This window comes from Calliphora vicina, chromosome 4 (genome assembly GCF_958450345.1).
Source record: "Calliphora vicina chromosome 4, idCalVici1.1, whole genome shotgun sequence".
In the NCBI taxonomy this organism is placed as follows: Eukaryota; Metazoa; Arthropoda; class Insecta; order Diptera; family Calliphoridae; genus Calliphora; species Calliphora vicina.
The window spans coordinates 22,477,737-22,498,143 of NC_088783.1; the positions used below are offsets into that span (position 1 = coordinate 22,477,737).

The 20,407-nt window shown below is 32.2% G+C and overlaps 1 protein-coding gene across 2 annotated transcripts in view; it reads left to right on the forward strand.

Moving 5' to 3' along the window:
- Atx-1 (Ataxin 1) overlaps positions 1-18,860 on the forward strand; it is a 38,893-nt gene extending 20,033 nt beyond the window's left edge. The window contains exons 2-4 of one of the 2 annotated variants that reach the window (XM_065507621.1): positions 13,840-15,446; positions 16,600-16,816; positions 16,888-18,860. In XM_065507621.1, coding sequence (XP_065363693.1) covers positions 14,164-15,446; positions 16,600-16,816; positions 16,888-17,802 — 2,415 coding nt within the window. In that variant the 5' untranslated portion in view covers positions 13,840-14,163 and the 3' untranslated portion in view covers positions 17,803-18,860. Of the gene's footprint in view, positions 1-13,155; positions 15,447-16,599; positions 16,817-16,887 lie in introns of those variants that run through there. The other variant, XM_065507620.1, reaches the window with a different exon arrangement.
- Positions 18,861-20,407: the final 1,547 nt, after the last annotated feature.

Sequence of the window (20,407 nt, forward strand, 5' to 3'; positions counted from 1 at the left end):
TGATATGATAAATGAGAATCTTATGACAATCTCTGAGAAAAATGTTTTCAAGCTAAACTGTGTTTAGAGATAAAGCTCATGGTTAGTTAAATGTCTATATTAATAAGCAAACCTGGCGCGTTTTTTCTTCGGGACACGTATTTCTCTAAATTGCATAAAAGCTAAGCAAATTCTAAATGATCTGCTGTATCAAAACTCCAATCCTATCTACAATTTTGCTGATGACAGCAACATTTTTCATTCGTATTCATTTAATAATCGGATATAGTCTATATATGAGTAAGATGCTAAATGAGAATCTTATGACAGTCTCTGAATGGGTGCGAACAGAATCGATTTCTGTGATACAAGAATCATTTAGGTGCCTCGATTTTTGTTAAAGATATAAGAATTACTACTCTGATCTCCTTAATGTTTACACAAATTTAATACTTAAGAGATGCCCAAGATTTGTATGTTACACACGTTCTTCAACAAAATTTCATATATTTTTAGTCGAATGAACAATGCCAAAATTATCCATTTAGCCGTACTCTTCTTATGTGGAATAAACTTCCTGTATGAGTATTACTTGACACTTTCAATGTAGAAAAAACAAATCAAATGTCAAAACTACTCTTTTAATACTTCTTCCCATAATATAGATTCATTTTGATCCACTTGCCTGCCTAACAGTGATCGCGTAAAATCTAAAATATATCGTTTTACAAGATCACCGTTAGTCAAATCTTACAATGCTATATAAATATCAATTTCTTTATATAAATACATCCAATTTTGTTTAATTGCCTTATTAATTAATCATTTGAATTAAATACATCATAAATAACTAACTGTAAATTAAACTAAATTCAGTAGCTCAAAATTAGCTCAAATATGTGAGACTTAAATACTGGCTTATAATTAAAATCAAGTTTAGTTATTAAATCAAAGCTGTATTTAAATAATTTTACATGAAACCCACGTAAAAACCTTCACAATGTTGAACAATTTATACATATTTATAAACATATGTTGTTTTCTATCTTTTTTTTTTTTGAGAGAAAAGATCACAATTTCTTCTTAATCTACAACAAAAATCCGTTAATCAGAAATAATCTAGAGTGCAAAAATATAAAATAAAATATGTATTTGTATATATACAATAGAGTGCTCCGAAAAAATAAAATTGCGAATTTTGACCGTCCCCCCCTCTAGAATTGTTCTATGTATTGTAGAAACACATTGTGTAAAATATTAGGATGATAGGATAACGTTAACTGGTGGCGCAACGACGCTGAAGTTTTGAGGTGCATTTACAAGTGGAAAATATGCAATTTTTTCAGTTTTTGTAAAAATTTTGCCATTACATAATGACTTTTACAATTTAATTTAAAAGAATCGAAATGTGTACGTAATTGTCGTTATAATAAGATATAAAAGACAAAAATTGGTGAAAAAATGATAAAGTTATTAAAAAATCGCCAGGCCATTAACGTGTCTCAGGCCACTAGAACAAGAAATTTATGAACAAAATTAACATATTTTGAGAAATATTAAAATAAAAGCTTATTTTTACTTAAAATATATCCATATTTACTTGTATATGAGTTTTTGTCCTCGTAGGATACCGTTAACCTATTCGCAGGTATGACCAAAAAAATTAAATTTTTTTAACGACAGTTTCAAAACTCCAATTTCAAATTTTTAAAAATTTTGTTAAACAAATTTCAGAATTTTTTGATCATCACATGGGGATTTATTGACAACATAATAGGGAATAAAAATGTGAAAAAAGTATGTCAATACCTCCTATAGTTTTTCCGTACCTGCGATATAAATTTTTCGATTTTCGAGAAAAACTAATTTTTTGGCCATATTTTGGGGAATGACCAGAATTTCGTTACTGTAATGATTTTTAAGTAAAAGCTATTCAGAATTATATAGTCCAGGTAATTTTAAATATAGTCTGAAAGTTTTACTAAAATCGGAAAACTTTAACCCTTAAATCGTGAAGGTCAAATGTAAATTTTTTCAATATTTGGAATTTCTCATGGAAAGATAGCGAAATATTATATATTTTTGGGCCGATTTTGATGAAACTTACGAAAAATATGAAATGAAGTCTAGTATTCACAATAACAGTACAAAAATGGAAATTAACCCTTAATAGCACTTGGGGTCCAAATGACCCTCAACTTTTAAAATCACGAAAAACACATTCATTTTGAGGGTACTAAGTACTCTTAAGGGTTAATTTCCATTTTTGTACTGTTATTGTGAATACTAGACTTCATTTTATATTTTTCTTAAGTTTCATCAAAATCGGCCCAAAAATATATAATATTTCGCTATATTTCCATGAGAAATTCCAAATATTGAAAAAATTTACCTTTGACCTTCACGATTTAAGGGTTAAAGTTTTCCGATTTTAGTAAAACTTTCAGACTATATTTAAAATTACCTGGACTATATTATTCTGAATAGCTTTTACTTAAAAATCATTACAGTAACGAAATTCTGGTCATTCCCCAAAATATGGCCAAAAAATTAGTTTTTCTCAAAAATCGCAAAATTTATATCGCAGGTACGGAAAAACTATGGAGGTATTGACATACTTTTTTCACATTTTTATTCCCTATTATGTTGTCAATAAATCCCCATGTGATGATCAAAAAATTCTGAAATTTGTTTAACAAAATTTTTAAAAATTTGAAATTGGAGTTTTGAAACTGTCGTTAAAAAAATTTAATTTTTTTGGTCATACCTGCGAATAGGTTAACGGTATCCTACGAGGACAAAAACTCATATACAAGTAAATATGGATATATTTTAAGTAAAAATAAACTTTTATTTTAATATTTCTCAAAATATGTTAATTTTGTTCATAAATTTCTTGTTCTAGTGGCCTGAGACACGTTAATGGCCTGGCGATTTTTTAATAACTTTAACATTTTTTCACCAATTTTTGTCTTTTATATCTTATTATTACGACAATTACGTACACATTTCGATTCTTTTAAATCAAATTGTAAAAGTCATTATTTAATGGCAACATTTTTACAAAAACTGAAAAAATTTCATATTTTCCCCTTGTAAATGCACCTCAAAACTTCAGCGTCGTTGCGCCACCAGTTAACGTTATCCTATCATCCTAATATTTTACACAACGTGTTTCTACAATACATAGAACAATTCTAGAGGGGGGGACAACCTGTACCTAGAAAGTTTTTTTCGTCCATACAATCTTGGAGCACTCTAATATACAAACATACAAATTCTATTGCCAGACATTAACTTCAGTAGACCGGCGATAAATACTATTTTTACGCAAATTTAAATAAACAAACAAGAGCGAAATACATGTGCAAATATTTTCAGAAAAAAAAAAATAAAAGAATAATTAAGAAAGAAAGAATCATATAGAATCGTGCATGCATATATTCCCAGACAGATATTTTAATCCCACTTTAGTACGCGAATAACTTAGACAGTCTATCTGTATCTGTCCATGTGGTGGATAGAAGGGATTTATAGTTATAAATAGTAACAAAATTCCCATTAAATGAAGAAAAAAATTGAATTAAAAAAATGTAAAACATCAAATAGGCTATGATGGCAGCAGCAACAAAGACAACTACAACAAACTGAAATAAAATTATTTGTCTGACTTTGGATGGATGGCTGGCTGGTTGGTCGGATGGATGGATGGATGGATGGACATACATATAGTAGATAGATAGATGGATGAATGGCTGGTATGCAATGCATTCGTTTAGAAATTCTTTAATGCATAATAATAAAACTATAATTGATAAGGACAATGATCTCTAACTCAATTTAAGTCTTATTTATTTATTATACATACATATGTATGTATGTTTTTAGTTGATACTATGTCGTCGAGTTAAAAGACTTAATAGGAATTTAACATTAACATTTAGTTTTCATGTAACAAACAGCAATCGATCAAATCAAATCATATTTGTTACACCACAAGGTAGCAACAATTCAGTAACAAGAATAACCACAACAGCCAATGGACTATTACTACTACTTTTGCATTGACTACAGATGCAGAGTTTGAAATGAATGGTTTCTTATTTGTATGAAAGTGTATGATGTCAATATTATTATTTTAAGTCATTATTGTATTACTTGTAAGTAATGTAGACAATATGCAGTAAACATTGAAAAGTGTGTTATCCATTACCATGCTGTTGTTGCCTGTGTATCCAGAAAAATGCTCTGTTAGGTACTGTTTAAGGATTGTCGTATTCATCGGTATACGTAATGGCTTAAAAACTTTATATTTGAGAGGTGCCGTTTCTTCTCGATATTATTTTTATACCCTTCCCCTTCGTGAGAAGGTCATTCCGTTTGTAATTTCTACATTTTTTATTTCCGACCCTATAAAGTATATATGAGGAGCCGCAGAAAAAAAGGTACTTTTTCGCACATTTAAAATTTTTGGGAAAATGTGTTTTATTTATTTCGTCCCCTTAAAAAACAGCATGAACCTGAAAAGGGTAACAAGTTTCTTACTTATCAATAGATACATCTAACTGCCATAAGTCACCACATTAAATGTTAAGGATGTTTGATATAAAACCATTTCAATATCGGAACAAGTAAAAGAGTTATATTCGGCTGTGCCGAATCTTATATACCCTTCACCAAATTATACTTTAAAATAAAAATTTTAAATATTTTTAGTTAAACAAAATTTAAATTTTGTTTCCAGTTGTTTTTTCGAAATTGTTTTTAAATTTTTTTTAATTTTTTTTAAATTGTATAATTTTTTTTTTATTTTAAAAATTTTTTTTTTTAGTTTTTAAATTTTTTTTAATATTTAGTGAAAAAAAAAATTCGGGTTAAAAAATATTTTTTCCGATTTTGACCCATTGTAGGTCCATCTTACTATGGTCTTATATACGTCATTGCAAAGATCTTTGAAATATCTATCATTAGATATCCATATTGTCTATATTATTGACTTAGTAATCCAGATATAGGTCCTTATATCTCAGTGATTTGTGGACCGATTTTCTCGATTTTAAGTAGCAACTTCGCCGGAAGAATTCCGGAGATATTGATGTATCATTCGTGTATGTAAGTTATTTGGGGGCTTCAGAAAGTTGATTTCAACACACAGACGGACATGGCTATATCGACTCCGCTATCTATAACGATTCAGAATATATATACTTTGTCGCAAATGAAAAATGTAGAAATTACAAACGGAATGACAAACTTATATATACCCTTGCCACTCATGGTGAATGGTATAAAAAGAACCTTTTGTTAAAAAATAATGAAAAAAAGTACGTTTTGATAAGTACATATTTTTTTTGGAACCCATTTACTTAGTAAAAATTTTAAAAAATTTTGCTGACTTGATTGTTTCTAGAAGATTTCAACCCAAATATTATAAAAATACCAAAAAACCAATTTTTGAAAAGATTCGAAAAAGTACCTTTTGTTCTGCGGCTCCTCATATATTCTGGATCCTTATAGATAGCGCGGAGTCGATTAAGTCATGTCCGTCTGCCTGTCTGTCTGTTGAAATCAACTTTCCGAAGCCCCCAAATAACTTACATACACGTTTCAGACATCAATGTCTCTGGAATTCTTCCGGCGAGGTTGCTATTTAAAATCGAAAAAATCGGTCCACAAATCACTGAGATATAAGGACCTATATCTGGATTACTAAGTCAATAATATAGACAATATGGATATCTAATGATAGATATTTCAAAGACCTTTTCAATGACGTATATAAGACCGTAATAAGTTGGACCTACAATGGGTCAAAATTAGAAACAAAAATGTTCGCTAAATATTAAAAAAAATAAAAAAACCAAAAAAAAAATTTTTTAAATTTAAAATTTAAAAAAAAAAAATTAAAATTTAAAAAAATCAATTCGATAAAATTTTTTTTCCAAAAAATGAAAAACTAACCTGGAAAAAAAATAAATTTTGTTTACCTAAAAATATTCAAAATTTTTATTTTGAAGTATAATTTGGTGAAGGGTATATAAGATTCGGCACAGACAGACGATAGAGTTATTTTGCATTAACAGCACACTAATGTGAATTAAAATTTAACCCTGACACACGACAGTTTTTGCATTTAGTAAACAATTGTTTGTTTGTAAACTGTTTAATGTTGAAAAAATTTGTTGCAAATTGGTAAATTCTCTGCTGATAATTCCCTAATGTTAAGCTTTCCCCAATTAATTGCCACGTATAAAACTCAGCGAAAAAATTAGCGAAAAATCACATTTTTAAAGTTTTTAAATTCAAATTCATATTATTTCATATCATGTGACTAATATTTTTGAAAAATTTTTCAATTTGACACATACATGTGTTGTTAGTCCAATAGAGGAAAATTGGAGAAAATCGGGAAATACTTGGATCCACTATTATCAAAAAACTGGAGTAGGGTGGGTATATCTCATAAGCTATAAGAGATAATTGATAGCTACGACGAGGTTTTTTGTAGTGCTCGATGCGGATATTCTATATATATATTTTGCTTGAAATTGGAACACAAAGGAAGAAATAGGATCGTTTTTAAAATTTAACATACCCAAGGTGTCCTACTTTGGGGACCAGAGGCCGCGACCTTGGTCAGCCCAGGTGGTCCAAGTTCAAAACATAAACTCTACAACAATTTCTCTTTGCGAATGCGAAATTTCATACACACCGGGCTAACCGTTTAAAAGTTATAGCTTTATTTCCTCTTTATTTATATTCTACTGTGTTACGTTTTCTTTTAAAATAGTAAATAATTTTCCTACAGCTGATTGATTTCGACGGTATTGTCATATTGAAATAGCTAAATTCAGTATACATTCAGTTTGATTTTGTGTATTTACGTTAAAGCTAATGCGCATTAGGATGGGGATAATTCACAAGTTAATTTGAATTAAGACTACCAATGCAAATTAACGCTGTCGTTTGTCTACGCTATTACTTGTTCTAGATGATCTCGTATGTCAAACCTTTAATCTCATCTGTAGTTTTGCAAATGCCAGCAACATTTTCCATTCGTATTCATTCAGTTATAGGCAAAGCTTATTAAATAATGTTTGAAAGGGGTCTTGCGGGGTCAATGACCACAACATGGATCTCTGGAACATTACCAACGAGGAACCCATACTAACACAAATAAAATGTAGGAAATGGAGGTGGATAGTCCATACTATCAGAAAGAGTCCTGACAGTATAACAAGGATACTAGAGTGGAACCTTCAAGAATCAAGAAGCCGTGGACGACAAAACAACTGCAACAAATCGTGTAAAAAGGAAATGTTTTGTAAAGTTCATATGCTCCCAAGAGGGGTAATGCAGAAAAAAGTGTCCATCAACAATTTCTGATGATATATTAAGCCCTTTCTTATCAGGGTCATCTCATTCTTATTTCCTTTAATATCGTTTACCAGTTGCCTATGTAATGTTGTTAACTAAGAACCTTAGAGCCCTATTTTGAAAATGAAACGAGATTGAGCGAAAACTAGATCAAATCCTGATGCTAGTAACTAAGGAGTATTAAATTCAACCGGCCGCATAAAGATCGCACAATTTGATATCGGCCGATTGAAACGCAATATGTATGTGAATATTTGTAAATTGCATGGGGAAAATGTTTTCAAAATTTGAGTGAATTCACTTAATTGCGAATAAATTCGAAAACGCTCAATCGATTTTTATGATCGATATCTCATTTGTTTGCTATTATATGTGGCAATTTCTGCCGTTTATATATTTTTTGCTTCAATTTGTTATTATAACTCCAAAACTATTTCTACTAGGATTTTTCTTCTTAACAACAATTGATTTCATCCATTTATGTTCTGACCACAAAACTAGCAAACGAATAATGGAATTATTTCTTAAATGTTCAAATACAATAAAGCAAAACATATATCTATCTATCTATCTATATACTATGTATGTATGCATGTATAAAGTATAAATAAGAAAACTTCTAAATCAAATCAATCGTAACAAAAATTATTTGGGACGCATCGTCATGGACGCACTCAAGTGAACATTTTGTTTTATGAACATACGGTCGGTCTGTCGGTCGATCGATCGATCGTTCAGTTGGTAGTACGAGGAGTATTATTGTATACTATAGACAGTTTTTTACTAAAGAGTGGTTGGTGTTGGAGTGCTATACAATCGAATTGGTTTAATGGTTTAAAGAGTAAAAGAAGTTGATATCAGCAGCAGCAGTAGTAGTAGAAGTCGTATTAGTAGTGGTGGTAGTAGTATTGGAGTTGTAGCCAAAGTAAGAAAAAAGAAAACCTGTATAACAAGAATTGGTACCTGTTTATGGTTTTTTTTCTTCAAAGTTTTTATTTATTTTTTTGGTATGCCATACTACGACGACTGACTGGTAGTGTACGTACTTTGGCTGCTTCAACAGCCAGCAGAGATTGAAAGGTTTTTATGTAATGAGTGTGTGTATATGTTTGTTTGCAGTATGATCATGATTATGATGATGTTGTTGTGTGCCCAGCCAACAACAACAAACCAACCTCATCATCATACTACAAGATATACAGACAGAATGACCGACCAAGCGACAAACAGACAGACTGATATACGAATAGTTTGATAGACGGACAGACATACCGACGGACACATATTTTTTTTATAATTTTTGTTGTTATTATTATGTATTTTAGCTGCTGATGCTGGTGTATGTTTAGTACGTATTGATCGTGTTTGAGGAAGAAAACAAAATCCAAAAAAAGAGCAGGTCAGACTTATAAAAAAAAAACTAATAATGAAATCTTGCATTTATGTTAATTAGACTGGCCAGTTGTGATTTTCGAAATTTTAATTGTAACTCATAGAAACTGATCATTGATATCACCTTAGGCGGTTTGAAGACGTTTGAAGGTTTGTCATACAAGTTGGTTAAGGTTTTATTAGTAAACTAGTATCGGATAAAATCGGGGTAAATCAGGAGTGAAAAGTTTCAATTACAATTATGTGAATTTGTTAACCCTCAAATGCTTAAGCATGCCTCAAGACACTCATCGCAAAATGCCAATAAATGCAAATATAACTGATTTTTCATTTCAAAAACCCATGTAACTACGAGCATTCTGTGCTTGGATATCCAGGTTAAACAGATTCGAGGAACTAAGATATATGACGAGGAACTAAAATTCGAAGATATCCTGGATTCCTAACACTCAGCCTAAAGGGAGACGGCTGTGGACTTTTGCAGAAATCATCTTATTTTTTCCACATCACTTCATCAAACCACCTTTTAAAGTGTTAATTGCTTGAGTACATTGAGCAGTTCAGAATCTCCCCAAAAAAATTAGTGGTTCTTACAACCGAATCTTACTGTGTTTGATCATATTCCAAATTCGGAAATAATTTGAGATCACTGATTCGTCCCAAACAACTCGTTCTAACCAAAGTAGCTGAGTGCTAATCTCGCATTTTATCACCAATAGAGAAATATATTTTAAGCTAAATAAAACAATTTCGGCTCATATGAAAGATAAAGCTTAGTGATGTTGGTCCCTTTAGGTTTTGTTTTATCATTTTAAACCGATAGATCTTCTTTGGCTTATTAGTATGTACAATATAACAACTTGTTATAAAGCTTATTTTGCTTAGTTTATACGGCGTAGAGCTGACCTTGATCTGACAATGCAAAGTATCCAAGCTATCCTGGATTCAAAACACTCATGGAAGTCAGCTACTGCTATTTAGACTACTACTATTTGATACTATAGGAGCATGTAACCGAAGGAACTTAGTATTCATGTAATAATCCATTATATTGGTACGATATTATACGATATTGTACTCTGCCTGATCCTGCCATTTATTCATACAACTGATGCATTAGGAGCAGTTTTATCAAAAGGTGAAATACAGCAAGATTTACCAATTTCATACGCCATAATTGAAAAAGAACTGTTAGCAATCCATTAGGGTATACATTTCTTTAAACCTTATTTATATACTAGAAAGTTTATAGTAGTGACAGACCATCGATCATTGTTTTCACATAAATATCCTTCATCAAAAATTACTAGGATTAGACTAGACTCAAGTGACTATGACTTCTCAATTGTTTACAAGAAAGGACCGATTAATACGAACGCAGGTGCACTTTCTAGGATAGAAATTAACTTAGACATATTGAAACAAATAATACAACAAATAATTAATTAAATAATAAAGAAGATAAATTGGAGAAATGCAACTCTCAAAAGCCTGATCACATTCTAACCTTTTCTTCAGAAGAGGCTTAATTGAGTGATCGCTACCAACTGGAAGGGAACAATATCTTCAAGAGAATCCTTTTAAAGTTTTTTTAAAAAACGGATAAATGTCCTTGAGGCTACGAGCCATGAGAATATTGTTAAATAAAAGACAATAAGCTTTAAGATAACGACTCTAAGTGAAACATTCAAATCAATGAACATTTTTTTTAAATTGTCTAAAACCGTTAAATAACAACCTATTAGAGATTCAGCCTACACCACCATAGTGTGAGGGGTGTTTTGCGTTTATGATGATGTTCGTAACACACACCTTAAAGTATACCGATCTACTAAGAATCACTTAGGTTAAGTATTCAGACAGCCGTCCAAAACTCGTACAGCTCACTTGGGTCCATTGATTGTTCCATTGTGGTACCTGAGGAAATAGAAGATAAAGGAGAGAAGTGAAAGATGATGGAAATCTGTAGGTTGAGTGAGAGTAAAGTTAGCAAGAGAAGATATAGATAGAAGTTGGAGTAGTTAGAGGAGAGATGAATTTGAGAATTCAAGAATTCAAATGCGACAGTTGCTGGGTCACTATGATGTGCAATTTGGATGGTCGGTCTTATCTACCACCTGCTTTCAATAATAAAGGCGTCTATTCATCTTAATTCACCTTATTCCTTCCCAGATAACCCAGAGAGATTACTAAATAATTGTTCGCCTAAAAGCCTGGCACGAAGATCACCCAGTGCCGAAAAATTCTGACAACTCCTGCAGAAGTCGTGTGGTTCCCGGCGAAAGTGCAATTCCCGGTGATCATCGCCACTAACCCATGCTAAGTCGTATTCGTTCTAAGAATCACTTCCCGTGTTCATCTGGCAGTCTATGCAAACCTTGTGCGCAAAGTACAGATTCCAATTTTGAAGATGTTTCGATAAGATTTGGTACTTTTCTTTTATCTTATTTGTTTTTGGTTGTACAGGTGATCATACAACCAATGGGCATATATTTTGAGACCTTATGTAATTTTGAAGATTTGTTTTCTATATGTTAGTTAAACTTAGCATAATAAAACCCAAAACTGGAAATTAGTTGAAATAATGATGAATATGAACTTTTTACAATTAAAGTTGTAATTAATCCAAATAATGTCTCAAAAGTACACAGAGAAATCCATCCAACATAACTATACTGGTTCTTCGGATATAGGGGTTGGTTCTGGTTCTTACACTTTGTTAAAAATGGCCTAGCCATTTAACAAGACGTTGACCCAGGAATATAATTCATCATTCTCAACTGACTTTATTCTACAACAAACTAAAACTTCTATGTTTACAATCGAATCATTCCATTTCCACAACGTACCCAGCAGTTCTAACAAAAGTCTACTTGTAGTGGGTGGAACAAATACTTTCTTAAGTACGGTACACACGAACAATTTAAAACCCAGACTGGGATGTATGAAGTAACCACTTGACTTATCACTGCATTACAAAGAACACAAACAGGTCAAACGACCCAAAGAAATATATAAATTGAAGCAGGCACGGATCCAGGTCAACCATTTGGGGGGATATAAAGTAAAATTTATTTTACATTATTCTTTTTTCCTTTTTATACCCTTCACCATGAGTGGCAAAGGTATATATAAGTTTATCATTCCGTTTGTAATTTCTTAATTTTTCATTAGTGACGCCACAAAGTATATATATTCTGGATCGTTATTTATAGCGAAGTCGATATAGCAATGTCCGTCTGTCCGTCTGTATGTTCAAATCAACTTTCCGTAGCCACCAAATAATAACTTCAATACTTGATTCATACATCAATATATCGGGAATTCTTCTGGCTCGGCTGAGATATAAAGAGCAGATAAAGACCATTGCGACGATGTATATAAGGCTATAGAAAGTTGGACCTACGATGGGTCAAAATCGGGAAACATATTTTTAACCCGATTTTTTTTTTGTCATAAATTCTATTTCCAAAAAAAAAATTTGTTTAAAAATTGAAAAAAATTTTAAAAAACAATTTGGAAAAAAATAAATTTTAGAAACAATTTAAAAAAAAAATTTTAATTTTGTTTAAATAAAAATATTTTTAAGTATTTTTAAGCCGAATCATAGCTCTCTTACTGTTTATATAAAAAATTTTTTGGTTTTGGATCTGAATTTGAGTCAGATATTAGACTTCTATATAGTAGTCAATGCAGAACTGTTGGGTATCTGTTTTCTGTGTGCATGAATTTAAAATTGTTGCTTTTATATTAATTTATTAGCGCTGAAAGTCTGGTCATCCTTAAATTAATGAAATCAAGCTAAAAAATAAAAAAAAACTTTCATAAAGAATTTGTTTTTTTTTTCATCTTAGATGTATGATCGTTCGTAGTACGAGTATTAGTAGAACTTGAGCATATTAGGCGGTATGTGTAGCCGTAGTAGAAGAATGTTTCAGAAAATACAAACGAGGATGGATGGATAGATGACTGGTTGGTTGGTTGGCTCACTGGCTGGCTGACTAGATAGATTTGCTAGATTGTTTGTTTGTTCAACCGCCTGCTTACTACATATAGTAGGGACAGACAGACATACTTATTTGTTGGCTGTTTAGTCGGGTTGGATGGATAGAAATTCAGTTTGTGTTGTTTTTGGTTTCTAGTGAAGTGTGTGTGGATGTGGTGAGGTGAGGTTGCCTAGTGTATGAACACTACTAGCACGAGTACGACTCACTCAGTGACTGACTAATGTTGCTGCTGTTGTTGTTGTTATTGTTGCAGTAGTAGTTGTAGTAGAATTTGTTTATTTATTTATTATTTTGTTGTTGTTCTCTTGATGTTTTTTTCTCTTTTCGTCTGTCTGTCCGTCTGTCAGTTTAGTATGTTGTTGTATTTGGTTGCGTTCGCTGTTTAGTGTTGTTGTTGCTGTTGTCGTGTTATGTTCTATGTGTGCGAACGCTAGTGTGCTCTTACGAGAAGGCCAAACGATTAGTTAGCTGTCTGCTGATACATCGTGTTAGTATGAGTTCAATAATCAGAGTGAGAAGTAGTTGTATTAGTTGTTAAGCGAGAAGAAGGCGAAAAGATAGAACACCAACCGTAAGACGGTTATGGGAAAAATTCTCTAAGAAAAATACAAAAAATACAGATGAAAAGTGATCAAGTCATATAAACAAAACAATTTAAAGTGAAAATAAAAACATTATTTATTAACAAACGGACCGAGCCGGTCGGTGTACTCTCTGACGTGTGAAAAATACTATATAAAAATATTCGCTTTTATTTTATTTTTATTTAATTTTCAATTTATTCTAAAATATAAAAACATTTTAAAATAATTGATCAGAACTATTTTTGGATTAAACAACAAACAGCCACAACAAAAACACATAATAATAAAAGAATAAATATAAACAGCCATAATGAATTCACCACAAAACAAGATTGAATGAACAATTTAATAATAGTACGAAAAAAATTCAATAAATTTAACATAACATAACAAAATAATAATAACAAATATACAAATTCTAATGTGTTATTAAAGAATTTTACGTGCGTTATAAATAACAAACTTAAAAGCTAAAATAAAATTATTGAAAAAAAATATAGATTCTTTCGCGAGTGTGATACTGAGAACAAAGTGCCAAAATTTCAAAAGTCGATAAAAACCATCTTGTTGCTACTTTTGAATGATCTCCATTGATGAAATCCCCACTCAATCATTGTGTTCCTGCTTGAATTGATGATTTCAATAGTTAAAAAAAGAAAAAACAAAAATTTTATATGAAAAAAGCAAAAAAAAAGTGAATTTTAATTGATATTGAATCGAAACGAATTGTATTGAAACGAATTGGCATTTTAATAATGAGTGTAGTAGTGGTAGTAGATTTTTCTGTGCGTGTATGAGTTTTAATTGGATATCTTGATTATAGCATGTCAAATGATGAATACAAAACATCTTTGCTGAATTATAATCGCTATTATTTTGGTCAACCCACAACAAACAACAACAACAACTATTGCAGCAACAACAGCAGCAGCATATATCAAACAGTATTTCCAGCTAAACGAAGTGATAAAAACTCTCAAACAACTCCCTCATCCCAAAAACCTACATATCAAACGGATGATGTTAATGACAATAACAACAACAACAACAATAGTAACAACACAGATAAACGTGTTATAGATTCCCAATTTGTGCCTATGAATCTAATAACAAATACGGGTTTGGATTTAAGTCATTCCATAAGAAAACCAACATTTACAAACTATTACAACAACGAATCATTAACTTACCACAACAACTCATATGTCTCATCGCCCTCTTCGTCCACCTCAGCTTCAATAGACGTAGAAAACGACGACGACGACGACCACAACGACGATAGTGGTGATCGGATTATGTCCCCCGTAAGCATTCCATCCCACCACCAGCAAAAACCACTTCTAAACGATACTCGCAATCCCAGCCAAAGTGCCTTTACCAATATGGAATTGACAGCGGGCTCAATACCCTCCGGATTTCCGCTCAACTACCAGCAACTATATGCCAATAATGCGGCTCTCTATGGAGCTCCCGTTATGTTCTCTGGTGCCATACATGCTGCTCATGCCTCCTATATGGCGGGACTACCGCTACATGCGGCTCTCTCGCCCAATGAAAACTATCTTAAGGCCATACAAGCCTGTGGCATCTACAGTCACACAGCTTTAGCGCCACCACCACCACCTCCACCCGCATCTTCATCAGCTTCTGTCAATCCTTCGTTAATTTCCATGAAATCCTCATCACTGCACAATACCACAGGTTCATCAATGATGGCGCTGGCGCCCTCCTCACAGCCTATGGGTATTTCCAAATCACCTCAACAACATCATCATCAACATCAGCAACAACAGCAACAGCACTATTCGCCGAATATAGCAAGTAGTGGAAGCATAGCGGAAGTTGAACAACAGAAAAAGGATTATCATGTATCGCCATTAAATTCACAAACAGCATTGAGATTAAGTGCAAGTGGCAGCGGTAATGGCAATAGTAGCGGCACCTACCTGAATGATAAAGTGAATGAACGTTTGACAAGTGTCGATGCCACAAAAGATTCGCATTTCAAAGTGCCAAACGGCAAAGAAGGTTCGCTTAAACATCGCATTTTACGACCACCCAGCAATAGTGAATGTGCAACGGAGCCAAATAAAACTCCTGTAATGAGGTATGTATGATTAATTAGTTGCTACATAAATTTAATAAAAATGCTTGCCTTCTTAGTAAATTTATGTTAATGATAATATGTTAATTTATTGTTAATGAAAGTAGCTGTATTATTTGCCTTCCTACTATCATCTTCTTTTGGCAACATCTTTTTCGATGGTTGAGGAAGTTAATGTCTTGCATTATCAGTTTTTAGACAGCTTAATTAAGTGAGGAACGTTCACTTTCATGTTAGTTTATCATTGCATTCTTATCCTCATAATCCACATTAAAATATTTACGTAAACATCATTACACGTCAATATCATTTATTTGATTAGACACAACTCCAAGTCAAAGTGACAAATGAGTTAGGTCTTTGACAGGAGAGTTTCCGCTCTATGTCTATTCTCTATGGTTCAAGTTCAGGAACGAATTCTTTAATTTTTATGGAGTTTGAAATTCCAGCTTTTGAGCACTTATACGTGAAGTTTAACATTTCAAATTCTGTAATCGGAACCATAAAAATAACAGAAGGAATATCAAGGATTGCAATATAAATAGTTACCATTTTAATAGAAACGAAATATCAGGAATAGGTTAAGTTGAATTGGTAGCCGAACGAAGAAAAGCTCTCTTGTGTCCAAGCTGTTTTTTTTTGTCCATCGTCATTTAGCCACCCTTTTGCTTTAATAAAGATGTGGATTTTAGCTAATCCTCTCTCCAAATATAGGTCAGTTATAGAGAACATGTTCAGTGAACTCTTCCTCTTCATCGTCATTGCAGCTTCTGCAGAAATCGTTTCTTAGATGAATTCTAGCCAGATTTATCGTGAATCGTATTCTTTGTAAATCCATATTGGAACAGAATTTTCTGGTCATTCATTCGAATTTATGGTGGAAACGGTTTTCGCAAGTGCATCCTTCATATTATTACATTCATGCCCCCGTGTTCAGCAACTCACAGGAGGGTTAAATTTTGATTATCTCGCTATATCCTCTAGAGACACCCGGCATTATTGGTGGACAATTTTGCATGTGGTATACACACTTTCTAGGGATCTAAATGTCGCTTTGTTGTTTATAATCTAGTTTTGCTACTTATCTTACATAAATAATTTCTATTAAAATATTGAATTTAACTTAAACTAATTAACATCTTAACTTTATTTACAGAACCTATAGTACCAATTCAAATTTTAAGAAAGGAAACTACATTGAACTCTCTAATGGAGCTTTACGCAGAGTTGAAGATATGCGCACCGAGGATTTCATACAATGTGCAGAACGTAGTCCACATCATCAACTGGCCGAGTCCACTGTAGTTAAGATCAATACTAGTCTGCCCACAACGGCTGTGATAACATTTAGTTATGATAGAAACCGATCAAAGGTAATGATTTCATTGATACACCCAAATAAACATGATTATACTAAATATGTATTTCTTTTTTCTTTAAATAGGTTGATATGGAAGTATCATTCGATCATCCATTCTTTGTATATGGTCAAGGTTGGGCCTCGTGCAATCCCGAAATGTCTATGAAAATGTTTGGTCTAAAATGTCAACGTTTACAGGTCGGCGACATTTGTATATCGTTAACAAAGCGAGAACAGCCCAGGCAATCAACACCACCGGTAGCTGTACCGCACACAACACAGAATAGTTCATTGTCCCAATTAAATGAGGCTCTAAACTATCAGAGAAGACACGCTTTGGCGGTGTCTAGCCCCAATGCAGCTAATCTTAAATCACCCTCATTGCCAACTATGAGTGCAACAACGGAAATGCCTTATGCTGCCACAATGAATGCTCATGCTTTCTCAATACCTGTACCACAGCCAAATCATCATCTGCAACAACAGCAGCAGCAGCAACATCATCACCATCAAGTACAACAACAGGCTTATGCCGAAATGGCCAAGTTAATGTCTTCCTATGCCTATGCTAAGGGTCTGCCACAACTGCCTCACGAACAGCTAAAAGAAGTTGTTATGGATGCTGCCTTGTTGCAAAATTTACCACCAAAAATGATGTCGGCTTTTTATCAAAATCAAATTTTCCAATTAGCCCAACAGCAGCAACAGCATCAGCAGCAGCAGGAACACTTGAGACAAACAGAACTGAAACATAATCAACAAAGAGTAACAAATGCTCATTATAATATGCCTACCAGCCTGAACAGTAGTCATAGTCCCCAACCCACCGATTTGGAGAACAACCATCATAGTCAGCAACAACCACCCCAAACTCAACCTTTGGACGTTACCATGTCACGTAAAAGACGCTGGTCTGCTCCCGAAAATATGTTCGATGACGATGAGTCAGATACTCAGCCACCTCGCAATGGATCATCACCCGCCACTGCCAGATCGTAAAACGAATTTCAAGAGTTAATACAACGATCCTCGGTTAAAACAAGTCGATGAGTTAGTTAAATCAAGCAAACAAACCAACCCAACCAACCAAGCAACCAAGCAACCCCATTTAAAAAATGATCTCAAATATTTGTAAACAAATGCTATGACAATGGATGGATTATTGTCCTGTACTTTTTTTGATCGATTTTTATTTTATAACTATTAATTTTAATTATGTCTAACTAAACATGTAAATACGGATGACTGCAAATTGTCGCAAAAGATAAGTTTGAAACTTTACTCAGCACAAACACACAAAACAATTAATTAATTAATATATGTATGACTTTGTAAACTTTAACCAACCAAATATCGAAACTAAAAAAACTCTGGGTAAAGAATCTACTAAATAAATAATTAAAAAAAATTTGAAAGTAACGAAAATTCAAGTACTATTTGAAACTAGACTGCAAATGTATAGAACATATAACAAAAACAACAACCAACAGCCATATAAACAATAATTATTTTATACTTAAGTTTAGTTTAAAAAAAAATATAACAACAACCAACAACCATAAAACTGAATATTATTTTAGTCATTTGAACCAATTGCTAATTCAAAATAAACAAAATATTACAAACAATAATTATGAAAAAAAAAACACACAAACAAACAAATCTACTCTTAAACTCAAGAAACAATAAAATAATACAGCTTAAAGTCATATATAATTAGATCCATACTCCTCTATCTATATAAAGTACGAAATACATACATATTAAAAAAATAATAAAAATAAAAAAGAATTAAATATATATCAATCATATATATACAATAAATCTAAATAAATACATACAGACATATAAAATCAGGGTACATACAATAAAAACAAAACCAATTATACAAATAAATATACATACATACATACATACGTATGTATGTATATAATAGTTATTTATATATGTATACATTTTGTAAATATGTAAATTTATGTTATTGTATATTTTATTAATTGTTCGTAAATAAATCTTTAGATGTTAAACAATTTTTTATAATGTCAAAAAAAAATAAATAGTTCGTTTGTTTCATTTATGTAAAGTTAAAAAGATACAGATACTTAAATACGGAACACAGGGAAAGACTTAAAAGAGGTAAAAAAAAACCATCAATAGATTTCAGAATTCAATGAATAATGTATGAATTAAAGAATAGAGGAATAAATAAATCAGCAATTTGAAAATGAAATTTTAATAGTTACTTCGAGTACTATGTGGTATTTAAGACGGCAACAACTCATAAGCTAGAATTCGATTTATAATATCATTAAAATTTAGAACTTAATCAGCCCAGACTTGTTTAGGGGATTTTTTGCTCAGGGAACCAATTTTTAAACCCACCATAAAAAAAGATGATATTGAATTTGTCATTCCGTTTGTAACATCGAAATATTGCTCGTTGAACCAAAAAGTATACACATATATCCTGGGTCCTCATAAGATTCATCGACGATTTAGCTTTGTCCGTCTGTCTCTGTTTATCGTTCCATGATTTCACCTAGCCCCATTTAATAAATTTTGCACTAATTATACTGTAAAGTATGGCGAAATCGGACAACATTTGCCCCTAGTCCCCATACAAGCCCCCTTCAGAAAATTACTTGAACATTCATAATTATGTTATAATAATTAAAATCATGATGAAATTGAACAAAAACAAGTTTAATATGAACCTAAATATCTCTACCAACTTTTTTGTGAGGATCGGTCCATAATAGACATGTAATTTATATGATATTAACATAAATTTCGACATAAGTCATTTAAATTTTAAAGGAATTGACACTCTATCAAATTCTGTACAGTTCAAGTACCCCCAAGAATCGGCACAACCGAATATATCACTATTACTAGTTTTTTATTTATTTTGTAAATAAGTCGCCGTATACACATGCAGATTTTCCTCGCATGAAAGTTTACTTTATAGGCAAGAGAGGAAAGAGGAATAGAAAGGGGTACACACTCTGATGTACTTGCAATTCGTTTTGTGTTTTCGTTCGTAATACCTACATACACACAAACATGCACATTAATGTACAAACTGTCTGCAATAAAAATCGTTGTGTGTAAACGCGAATGCTAGTTTAAAGTAGAATAATAAAATCTTATGCGCGAAAAATCTTATAGTGTAAATGGGGACTAAGTTCAAAGAGGAAAAAATCTAGCAATGAATGATTATGGAGCCAATTAACCCGCTCTCTGTCCCCATATGAAGACACATATTTAAAGGCTCTAAGGTAAAAAAACATTTTCCTTTTCAAAGCTTTGATACCAACCTTAACTGTACATTATTTCTTAAGTATTTACCCGATGTCTATACCTGATAAATTTTTGTCATGATAAACGTCAAAATGGTTATTAGTTCGTTATGACAGACAGAATAGACAACAAATTGCTTAGAGAAAGTTAGAGCCAACTGTTAATAACTGAAATAATTATGCTTCGTTTAACGGGTCAATAAGTCCATGACTTTTTTAATTTCCAGCCTCTTAACTGAAACCTGTTAACAGACTACAAATAGTCTGCTATCAAAGGCTGTCAACATTGGTAGCAGTGATAGAGC